This window comes from Mirounga leonina, unplaced genomic scaffold (genome assembly GCF_011800145.1).
Source record: "Mirounga leonina isolate KUSES-001 unplaced genomic scaffold, KU_Mleo_1.0 Mir_154, whole genome shotgun sequence".
Classification (NCBI taxonomy): domain Eukaryota; kingdom Metazoa; phylum Chordata; class Mammalia; order Carnivora; family Phocidae; genus Mirounga; species Mirounga leonina.
The window spans coordinates 462,137-474,356 of NW_023270389.1; the positions used below are offsets into that span (position 1 = coordinate 462,137).

The 12,220-nt window shown below is 39.9% G+C and overlaps 1 protein-coding gene across 1 annotated transcript in view; it reads right to left on the bottom strand.

Moving 5' to 3' along the window:
* The window catches only part of NUP210L (nucleoporin 210 like), an 84,426-nt gene that overhangs the window by 41,701 nt on the left and 30,505 nt on the right, over positions 1–12,220 (bottom strand). The window contains exons 15-16 of the mRNA XM_035009649.1: positions 7,345–7,566; positions 6,093–6,266 (exon numbers count right to left, since the gene is read on the bottom strand). Of these exons, the coding sequence (XP_034865540.1) occupies positions 6,093–6,266; positions 7,345–7,566 (396 nt within the window). The remainder of the gene's footprint in view (positions 1–6,092; positions 6,267–7,344; positions 7,567–12,220) is intronic.

A 12,220-nucleotide genomic window follows, 5' to 3' on the forward strand; every position in this document is an offset into this window, starting at 1 on the left:
TCTGTCAAATAAATAAATAAAATCTTTTTTAAAAAATTAAAAAATAAAAAAGAACAATCTCAAATCAATAACCTAAACTTCCACTTTGAGAAACTAGAAAAAATGAAGAAGCTACAGTCAAACCAAAGAGAAGGAAGGAAATAATAATGAGTACAGCAAAAATAAATGACATAGAAAAACAACAGAAAAAAATCAACCAAACCAAAAACTGATTCTTTGAAAAGACCAACAATATTGACAAGCCTTTAGCTGGAATGATTAAGAAAGAAAGGACTCAATTTACTAAAAATCGGGAATGAAAGGAGGGTCATTAGTACTATCTTTACAGAAATAAAAAGGGTTATATAGGGTTACTGTGAACAATTGTTTAAGCCTACAAATTAGATAACCTAGATGAAATGGAAAAACTCTTTGCATATACAAACAACCAAAAGTGACTCAAGAAGAAATAAAAAATCTGACTAGACCTATAACAGGCAAAGAGATTGAATCAGTAATTAACGAAACAACACAAACATTCCACAAAGAAAATCCTAGGCCCTGATGGCTTCATCGGTGAATTCTACCAAACATTTAAAGAATAATGAATACCAATCCTGGGGCGCCTGGGTGGCTCAGTCGTTAAGCGTCTGCCTTCGGCTCGGGTCATGATCCCGGGGTCCTGGGATCGAGCCCCGCATCGGGCTCCCTGCTCGGCGGGAGGCCTGCTTCTCCCTCTCCCACTCCCCCTGATTGTGTTCCCTCTCTCGCTGTGTATCTCTCTGTCAAATAAATAAATAAGATCTTTAAAAAAAAAAAAATGAATACCAATCCTTCATTAAGCTCTTCCAAAAAGCAGAAGAGGAGTCAATACTTCCCAACTCATTCTCAAAGGCCAGTATTATTATGATACCAAACCAAAGGCACCACAAAAAAATAAAACCACAAAATCTCTTATGAATATAGATGTAAAAACCCTCAACAAAATACTAGCAAATGGAATCCAGGAATATATAAAAAGATTTATACATCATGACCAAGGGGGATTTATCCCAGGAATACAAGGCTGGTTCAACATATGAAAATCAATCAATGTAACACATCATATTAACAGAATAAAGGGGAAAATGCACAATCATCTCAACAGATGCAGAAAGAATATTTAACAAAATACACTACTATTTCATGATAAAAACATTCAACAAACAAAAAGGAAACTTCGTCAACCTATAAAGGGCATTTACAGAGAAACCCACAGCCAGTATCAAACTTAATGGTTATAGACTGGAAGCCTTCCCCCATGGAAATCTGCTATAGAAAATATTTAGGAATAAGTCTAACAAAAGGAGTGCTTGTATATTCTAAACTACAAAACACTGTTGAAAAAAATTAAAGAGGCCCTAAATAAATGGAAAGACATCCCACGTTTATAAATCAGAAGACAATATTGTTAAGATGGTAATACTCCCTAAATTGATCTACAGATTCAATCTAATCTCTATCAAAATTTTCCCTGCTAGTTTTTTTTTTCCAGAAATTGACAAGGTAATTCTAAAATTTATATGGAAATGCAAGGGACTCAAAATAGCCAAAACAGAGGCACCTGAGTGGCTCAGTTGGTAGAGCGTCTGACTCTTGTTTTCAGCACAAGTCATGATGTTGGGATCCTGGGATGGAGCCCTGCATTGGGCTTCCTGCCCGGCAGGGAGTCTGCTTGTCTCCCTCTCCCTCTGCCCCTCCTCCCGCTCATGCTCACTCACTCGTTCTCTCTAAAATAAATAAAACTTAGGGGCGCCTGGGTGGCTCAGTTGGTTAAGTGACTGCCTTCGGCTCAGGTCATGATCCTGGAGTCCCTGGATCGAGTCCCGCATCAGGCTCCCTGCTCGGCGGGGAGTCTGCTTCTCCCTCTGACCCTCCCCCCTCTCATGTGCTTGCTCTCTCTCATTCTCTCTCTCTCAAATAAATAAATAAAATCTTAAAAAAAAAAAAATAAAATAAAAATAAAGTTTTTTTTTTAAAGATTTTATTTATTTATTTGACAGAGAGAGGCAGAGAGCCACAAGCAGGGGAATGGCAGAGGGAGAGGGAGAAGCAGGCCCCCCGCGGAGCAGGGAGCCCGATGCAGGGCTCGACCCCAGGACCCTGGGATCGTGACCTGAGCCGAAGGCAGACGCTTAGTCGACTGAGCCACCAGGTGCCCCAAATAAATACATCTTAAAAAAAAAAAAAAAAAAAAGAATAGCGAAAACCATCTTGAAAATGAAGAACAGAGCTGGAGAACACACGCTTCCCAATTTCAAAACTTACTACAAAGCTATGGTCATCAAGGCAGCATGCTACTGGCATAAAGACATATAAATTAATAAAATACATCTGAAAATCCAGAAATAAATCCTCACATTTATGGTGAGCAGATTTTTTTAAACAAGGTGCCAAGACCATTCAAAGAGTAAGAATACCTTTTTAACAAATGATGCTGGATCAACTGGATTATCTACATGCAAAAGAATGAAGGTACACTCCAACCTCACACCATAAACAAAAATTAACTCAAAATGGACTAGGGACAAAATGTAAGGACTAGGGGCGCCTGGGTGGCTCAGTCATTAAGCGTCTGCCTTCGGCTCAGGTCATGGTCCCAGGGTCCTGGGATCGAGCCCCGCATCGGGCTCCCTGCTTGGCAGGAGGCCTGCTTCTCCCTCTCCCACTCCCTCTGCTCGTGTTCCCTCTCTCGCCGTATCTCTCTCTGTCAAATAAATAAAAAGAAAAAAAAAAATGTAAGGACTAAAACTATAAGACTCTTAAAAGAAGTCAAAGGTATAAATACCTGTGCCCTTGGGTTAGGCAATTGTTTCTTAGATATGACATCAAAAGTACAACCACCAACAATAAAATTGATAAATTGGACATCACTAAACAAAAACTTTTATGCTTCAAAAGGCACCATCCAGGAAGTGAAGACAACCCACAAAATGGGAGAAAATTTTTACAAATCGTATCTTTGAAAACAGACTTGTACTTAGGATATATGAAAAACTTGTACAACTTAATAACAAAAAGATGAATAACCCTATTAAAAACTGACAAAAGAGGGGCTCCTGGTTGGCTCAGTCAGTTAAGTGTCTGCCTTCAGCTTAGGTCATGATCTCAGGGTCGGGGATGGAGCCCCACATCAGGTCCCCGCTCAGGGAGGAGTCTGCTTCTCCTTCTGCCCCCGCCCCACTCTTTCTCTCTCAAATAAATAAATAAAATCTTTTAAAAAATTGGCAAAAAAAAAAATTGACAAAAGATCTGAATTAACATTTCTCCAAAGAAGATATACAAATGGCCAATAAGCACACAAAAAGGTGCACAACATCATTAGTCATTAGAAAATGTAAATCAAAACCACCATGAGATACTACTTCTCACTCAGTAGGAAGATTATAATCAAAATGACAAACAATAACAAGTATTGCAAAGGATGTGGAGAAATTGGAATTCTCATCCCTTGCTTATGGAAATGTAAAATGGTGTGGCTGCTCTGGAAAACAGCTGGCGGTTCTCCAAAAGGCTAAACACTGAGTTACCATATGCCAAGAAATTCCATCTCTATATAGAAGCTCAAAAGAATTGAAAACATGTTCATACAAAAATTTATGCATGAATGTTCATGGCACCATTATTCTAATAGCCAAAAAGTGGGAACCACCCATATATCCATCAACTGATAAATGGACAAACAAAACGTAGTATATCTATGTAATGGAATATTATGAAGCCATAAGAAAGAATGCAGTACTCATTCATGCTATAATATCAAAGAATCCTGAAAACATGCTAAATTGGGGTGCCTGGGGGCTTAGTCGTTAAGCGTCTGCCTTCCACTCAGGTCATGATCCCGGCGTCCTGGAATCGAGCCCCGCATCAGGCTCTCTGCTCAGCGGGAAGCCTGCTTCTCCCTCTCCCACTCCCCCTGTTTGTGTTCCCTCTCTTGCTGTGTCTCTCTCTGTCAAATAAATAAAATCTTAAAAAAAAAAAAAAAAAAGGAAACATGCTAAATGAAAGAAGCTAGGTGCAAAGGCCACATATGATATGATTCCATTTATATGAAACATACAGAATAGGCAAATCCAGAGAGACATACAGTGGTTTCCAGGAATTGGGGTGGGAGGAGGGAATGGGGAGTGACTGCTACTGGGTGTGCATTTCTTTTTGGGGAAATGAAAATATTCTGGAGTTGGACCATGGTACTGGCTGCAAAACTCTTACTTGTACACTTTTTTTTTTTTTTTAAGATTTTATTTATTTATTTGAGAGAGAGTGAGCGAGAGAGTATACAAGCTGGGGGAGAGGAAGAGGGAGAGAAGCAGGCTCTCTGCTGAGCAGGGAGCCGGATGTGGGGCTTGATCCCAGGACCCTGAGATCATGACCTGAGATGAAGGCAGACGCTTAACCAACTGAGCCACCCAGGCGCCCCTTACTTGTATACTTTTAAAAGGGTGAATTTTACAGTATATAAATTATACTTAATTATAAAAAAAAAGAAAAATTCTAAGTATGGGGAGTTATATCTGTAAATTACTCCTAAATGGCTCAAAGAAAAAAAAATTCTTGCAAATTTTCTTTTTTTTTTAAAGATTTTATTTATTTATTTGAGAGAGAGAGGGAGAGAGAGTGCATGAGCTAGGGGGAGGGGCAGAGGGACAGGAAGAGACAGAATCCCAAGCAGACTGAGTGTGGAGCCTGACATGGGGCTCAATCCCATGACACTGAGATCAGACCAGAGCCAAAACCAAGAGTTGGGTGCTCAACCAACTGAGCCACCTAGGTGCCCCTTTTCTTGCAAATTTTCTATAAATTTAAATTATTTCAACTGAAAAAAGTGACACTGAATGACAATTATATGGATGACTTTTATTCTGCTCCATCTAAGTGCTTTTCTAAAAACCGAATCATTTATAGGGGCGTGTGGGTGGCACAGTCAGCTGAGTGTCAGACTCTTGGTTTTGGCTCAGGTCTGATCTCAGGGTTGTGGGATGGAGCCCCATGTCGGGGTCCATGCTCAGCTCTGGGTCCGACTGAGTTTCTCTCTTCCTCTTCCTCTGCCCCTCCTCATGTGCTCGCTCTCTCTCTGAACCAAAGAAATCTTTTTTAAAAGAGTACATCATTTGTAAACTTCAAATAATATTTCATGTGGAATTTAGTTCTGAAAAAAAATGAGTTCCTAACCTGTATCATCTCATATTCTTGCTCTTTTATAATAAAAAGACAGAATAGGGGATGCCTGGGTGGCTCAGTCAGTTAAGCGTCTGCCTTCAGCTCAGGTCATGATCCCGGAGTCCTGGGATCGAGTCCCGCATCGGGCTCCCTGCTCGGCGGGTGTCTGCTTTTCCCTCTGCCTGCTGTGCCTGCCACTCCCCCTGCTATGCTCTCTCTCTCTCCCTAACAAATAAATAAATAAATAAATAAATAAAATAAAATAAAATAAAAAAGAATAGTATGAAAGTCAATAACGTGCTTTGGAGTCTAACAGAATATGCTATTTTCTAGCTTTATGCCTTTGGAGAAATTACTCAACCTCTAGGAGTCTGTTTCTCCATCTGTAAAACAGCAATAATTGATTGTTCTGTTCTGCATAGGCTAAGAAAGGACTTCCATTCTCCTATGCTTGTAATTAAAGTCTACCTCATTTAGTATACAGTCTGATGTTCTAGTTTCTAGGTTAGAAAACTCATTTATTCCTCAATCCCTACTAGTTATATTATTGCTTATCATTATTCTTCATGGTGGGTTTAGAGTAGAGATAAATTCTATTACTTACCAATAAAAGATCTGGTAGGGAAAGATATTATCCAAACTATCTGGAAGTTTAGAGACATCTCCATTGTTTATTGCCACAATTACAAGCTATGTCCCTACATACGGTTAGCAAACTAAGTCACTAAAGTGTCACTAAGTGTAGCCAATTCTAACCTAGTTTAATTATTTACAGACTTTACAGACGCTGTCAGAGAATGAGTAACAAATAAATGTTTCCTTTACTTTAATAAGACAAAAGCTATACTTGAGACCATTTATCTCTAAGGTGTGGAAGACAAAGGTACCAGGTTAGATGGAAACACTGTACTTACCAGCTGTTTGTTGTGCTGTGGCAGAGGGCACGGCTGGGCACCAGCTGGCACTCTGTATACTGGGGTTACTGACATGCTGGCAGGGTGGGCACACATAAAGCGTACCTGCACAGCCTCAACAGCTGGACTGGGGTTCAGGACACCCGGGTGATTTCCGATTCGGAATGTCAGAGCCTTTAAGGAAACAGCAGAGCAGACACTTGGATGTCAGTTGTTCCAATCTACACCTGTCAGAATTATTCAAACTCCAGTATAGGATCCCTTTGGACACTATAATCACCATAGTTCTTAATCATGTGGCTAAGAGAAACAAGGGTATCATGGAAATTTATAAACAAAGGGAACATTAAAAAATCTAATTCTGATCCATTACTTCAGTCTTCTTCTCCACCAAATCTTTCATTTACCAGTTGGTAAAAAGTGGAAAAACTATTTTGTGCTTCAACCTTTCTCTGGTGGAAGCACCAAATGAGTAACAGAATGTGGAGACAAAAGACAAGAGGGCTCCAGCAGGGGTGAGGACTCGGACACTGCCGACAGCCAGCCACATACACGACAAAGTTCACAAAGATGTTAGAAAGAAGCTCAGTTCTTATTAAATTAAAATCATACGTCGATTCCTTGTGGGCTGGTTACAGAGTCATACACTGAATTCTCAACCCTAGTCAAATTGCAAACCTTTGTTACTGGCTTGACAGAAGCAGGGCAGAGCTGTGGGTGGATCCTCTAAAATAATAAAACTAATTCAACTGATAAAGGGCAACACGCTTACCATCTTATCTGCACAGATCTAACTAGTTCTTCAAAATTGCTCACCACTCACAATTGCTAACCAATCAAAATTGCTAATAGATGACGCTTCAACTTCCCCTTCCTTGCATTTTTTTGGAGGTGGGAAACCATATATCCTCTAGTCTAGACAACAAGCAAATGAATTAATAGTGATAAAGTGACTGAAATAAGTTCATTACTACAAAACGATCTTGAACCATTTAGTAGACTGTAAGAATTCTCAAACGAGTGAAATCTTTGAGTACATTTAAAGAATAGTAAAGTTAAAAAAACCATTAATAATTAGAATTTTCCTATGTTAACTAGAATTTAAATAAGAATCTGGAAGAAAAGCAAGAATTTCCCTATCTAGTCTATAAATGAAATCCATTAGAATCTGAAAAGGAATGGCTAGAAGTACAAAAGATTTGGGGTACTACTACTAAAAGAAATGTTAGAAAAAGATCATTTTCCTACTTACTTGTTCCCCTAAATCCAGGCACAAGACCCGGTAGATGTACTGGTTCTGTTTTCTTTTAGCTGGCAGCCGGACTTGTGTTAATTCAATTTTCTCTGTCTTCTCCATGCTCAACTCTAAAAAGAACCGGGAGGGCTCCAAGATCCACGGACGGGGGCCCCCTTCAAACACCATTTCCTTCACAGACTGCCATGTCACCAATGCCACCTCCACAGGGTTTACAGCCTGATGACATTCAAAGAAATGAATCCTTGATTGGTCAGGGAACTCAACAGTTCTCTGAAGTGAAAACTGGTTGATTGCTGAAAATGACATTAGACTTAATTCCCAAATCGGGAGACATGTACACGATGCCTCTCACTTGGATGCTTCTCAACCTCTATGTTCATTTAGATCCTATTTGTCGTTCAGGCCTAACTTGTGTGTCACCTTGCCCATTAATATCTAATCATTCCATACCACAACCACTTCCACATCCTCTAAGTACTATTCATTCGTACACTAGTTCATCTCCTAATGCTGTTTGAATGTGTCAAATGTTTCACATAGAAGAGCATAATAATTCTTCTTATGCTTTCTAGTTATGTAAAATTATTCAGAGAAGAGAATATCTTCTACCTAAATTTTAAAAGAGAGTGTCTCTTCCTTAGTGGATTTAGTACAATGTTGGGCACATAAAAGGTATTGAACAAGTAGCTGTATAAGCATTTTATTTTATTTTTTTATTTTTTTTTAAGATTTTATTTATTCATTTTGAGACACAGAGACAGAGAGAGAGAGAGCATGAGCAGGGAGAGAGGCAGAGGGAGAGGAAGAAGCAGGCTCCCTGCTGAGCCGGGAGCCTGATGTGGGGCTCGATCCCAGGACCCTGGGGTCATGACCTGAGCCGAAGGCAGACGCTTAACCATCTGAGCCACCCAGGCACCCCTATTTTATTTTTTTAAAGATTTTATTTATTTGACAGAGAGAGAGAGACAATGAGAGAGGAACACAAGCAGTGGGAGTGGGAGAGCGAGAAGCAGGCTTCCCTTGGAGAAGGGAGCCCGACACGGGGCTCCATCCCAGGACCCCGGGATCATGACCCGCGTGGAAGGCAGACGCTTAACAACTGAGCCACCCAGGTGCCCCTGTATAAGCATTTTAAATGGATATTTTATTTTTTTTAATCTGAGTATAGTTGACACACAATGTTCCACATGTACAACATAGAGATTCGACATATCTGTTATGCTGTGCTCAGAAGTGTACCTAGGGACGCCTGGGTGGCTCAGTCAGTTCAGCGTCTGCCTTCGGCTCAGGTCATGATCCCGGGGTCCTGGGAACCAGCCCTGGGTGGGGCTCCTTGCTCAGCGGGGAGCCTGCTTCTCCCTCTGCCTGCCACTCCCCCTGCTTGCGCTCTCTCTGACAAATAAATAAAATCTTAAAAAAAAAGAAGTGTAGCTACCATCTGTCCCCATACCACACTATTACAGTACCACTATGTTCCCTACAGAGTGACTTTTATTCCCATGACGTATTCCATAACTAGAAGCCTGTATCTCCCACTCCTCTTCACCCATTTTGCCTATCCACCCCCACTAACCTGGCAACCATCAGTTTGTTCTCTTATTGATAGGACTGATTGTGCTTTTTGTTTATTTATTCATTTGTTTTGTGAAATTGTATGGAATCATTGGTCTTTCTCAGCCTGACTTATTTCACTTATCATAATACCCTCTAGGTCCATCCATGTTGGCACAATGCTATGATCTCATTTTTTTATGGCTAATATTCCTGTGTGTCTGTGTGTACATACACATCACATCTTCCTTACCCATTCATCTTTTGATGGACACTTGGGTTGCTTCCATATCTTAGTTACTGTAAATAATGCTTCAATAAACATAGGGATGCATACATCTTCTCAGATTAGTGTTTTCATTTTCTTTGGTTAAATACCCAGTAGTGGCATTACTGGATCACAAGATAGTTCTATGAGGAACCTCGATATTGTTTTCCAGAGTGGCTGCACCAATTTACATTCCCACCAACAGTGCACAATGGTTCCTTTTTCTCCACATCCTAACACTTGCTGTTTCTTCTCTTTTTTTAGTCATTCTGACAGGTATCAGGTGATCTCTCACTGTGGTTTTGATTTCCCTGATGATGAGTGATGTTGAATGTCTTTTCATGTGTCTGTTGGCCATGTGTAGGTCTTCTTTGGAAAAATGTCTCTTCAGGTTCTCCGCCCATTTTTTAATCGAACTTCGTTTTTTTAGTGTTGAGGTATATAAGTTCTTTATATATTTTGGATATTAACCCCTCATCAGATATATCATTTGCAAATATCCTCTACCGTTCCATAGTACCTTTTGTTTTGTTGGTGGTTTCCTTCACTGTGCAAAAGCTTTTTATTTTGATGTAGTCCCAATAGTTTATTTTTGCTTTTGTTTCCCTTGCCTCAGGAGACATCTAGAAAAATGTTCAATGTCATTGGCTGATGTCAGAGAAATTACCGCCTATGCTCTCTTCTAGGATTTTTATGGTTTAAGGTCTCACATTTAGGTCTTTAATCCACTTTGTGTTTATTTGTGTGTATGGTGTTAGACAATGGTCCAGTTTCATTCTTTTGTATGCAGCTGTCCAGTTTTCCCAGCACCATCTATTAAAGAGACTGTCCTTTCCCCATTGTATATTCTTGCCTCCTTTGTTGAAGATTAATTGGCCATATAATCATGGGTTACTTTTGGGAATCTCTAGTCTGTTCCATTGATCTATGTGTCTATTTTTATGTCCGTACCATACTGTTTGGATTACTACAGCTTTGTAGCGTATCTTGAAATCTGGGATTGTGATACTTCCAAACTTTGTTCTTCTTTCTCAGAATTGCTTTGACTATTTAGGGTCTTTTGTGATCCCATACAAATTTTAGTATTAATTGTTCTGGTTTTGTGAAAAATGCTGTTGGCATTTTGATAGGGATTGCACTGAATCTATAGATTGTTTTAGCTAATATGGACATTTTAACAATATTAATTCTTCCAATCCATGAGCATGGAGTATCTTTCCATTTGTTTGTGTCATCTTCAATTTCTTTCATCAATGTTTTATAGCTTTCAGAGTACAGGTATTTCACCTCCTTGGTTAAATTTATTCCTAGATATTTTATTCTTTCTGGTGCAACTGTAAATGGCGTTATTTTCTTAATTTCTCTTTCTGCTACTTCATTATTAGTGTATAGAAATACCACCAACTTCTGGGTATTAATTTTGTATCCTGCAACTTTACTAATTCATTTATTACTTCTAGTATTTTTGGGTGGCATCTTTAGGATTTCCTATGTGTTGTATCAGGTCATCTTCAGAAAGTGATAGTTTAACTTTTTTACCAATACAGAAGCTTCTTGTTTCTTTTTCTTGTCTGATTGCTATGGCTAGGACTTCTAATACTATGTTGAATAAAAGTGGTGAGCGTGGGAATCCTTCTCTTTCTCTGATCTTAGAGGAAAAGCTCTGTTTTTCACCGTTGAGTATGATGTTAGCTGTAGCTTTTTCATATATGGTCTTTTTTATGTTGAGGTATGTTACCTCTATACCCATTTTGTTGAGAGTTTTTATCATTAATGGATATTGAATTTTGTCAAATGCTTTTTCTGCATCTGTTCAAATAAGCATGATTTTTATCATTCATTTTGTTGATGTGGTATATCACACCAATTGATTTGTGAATATTGAACCATCCTTGCTTTCCTGGAATAAATCCCACTTGATTGCGATGAATGATCCTTTTAACGTATTGTTGTATGTGGTTTGCTAATATTTTCTTGGGGACTTTTGCAGCTATGTTCATCTGTGATATTGGCCTGTAGTTTTCTTTCCTTTTTTTTTTTTTTTTTTTTAAGATTTTATTTATTTATTTGAGAGAGAGAGAATGAGAGACAGAGAGCACGAGAGGGAAGAGGGTCAGAGGGAGAAGCAGACTCCCCAGCTGAGCAGGGACCCCGATGTGGGACTTGATCCTGGGACTCCAGGATCATGACCCGAGCTGAAGGCAGTCGCTTAACCAACTGAGCTACCCAGGCGCCCTTTTTTTTTTTTTTTTTTTAAAGATTATTTATTTGTCAGAGAGAGAGCGAGAGAGCACAAGCAGGGGGAGCGGCAGGCAGAGGGAGAAGCAGGCTCCTTTGCCTAGCAAGGAGCCCTATGCGGGACTCGATCCCAGGACCCCAGGATCATGACCCGAGTCAAAGGCAAATGCTTAACCGACTGAGCCACCCAGGTGTCCCGTAGTTTTTTCTTTTTATTTATTTATTTATTTATTTATTTTTATTTGAGAGAGAGAGAATGAGAGACAGAGAGCATGAGAGGGAGGAGGGTCAGAGGGAGAAGCAGACTCCCTGCCGAGCAGGGAGCCTGATGCGGGACTCAATCCCGGGACTCCAGGATCATGACCTGAGCCGAAGGCAGTCGCTTAACCAACTGAGCCACCCAGGCGCCCCTTTTCTTTTTATTATTATTATTTTTAAAGATTTTATTTATTTATTTGACAGAGAGAGAGATAGAGCAGGAACACAAGCAAGGGGAGTGGAAGAGGGAGAAGCAGGCTTCCTGCCAAGCAGGGGGCCCATTGCGGAGCTCGATCTCAGGACTCTGGGATCATGACCTGAGCCAAAGGCAGACAGACGCTTAACGACTGAGCCACCCAGGCACCCCTCGTAGTTTTCTTTCTTTATGGTGTCTTTGTCTAGGTTTGGTATTTGTCTAGTTTTGGTATTTGTCTAGTTTCCTTCCTTTTCTATTGTTTGGGATAGTTTGAGGAGAATAGCTATTAACCTTTCTTTACATGTTTGGTAGAATTCACCTGTGAATCCATCTGGCCCTGGACTTTTGTTTGTTGGCAG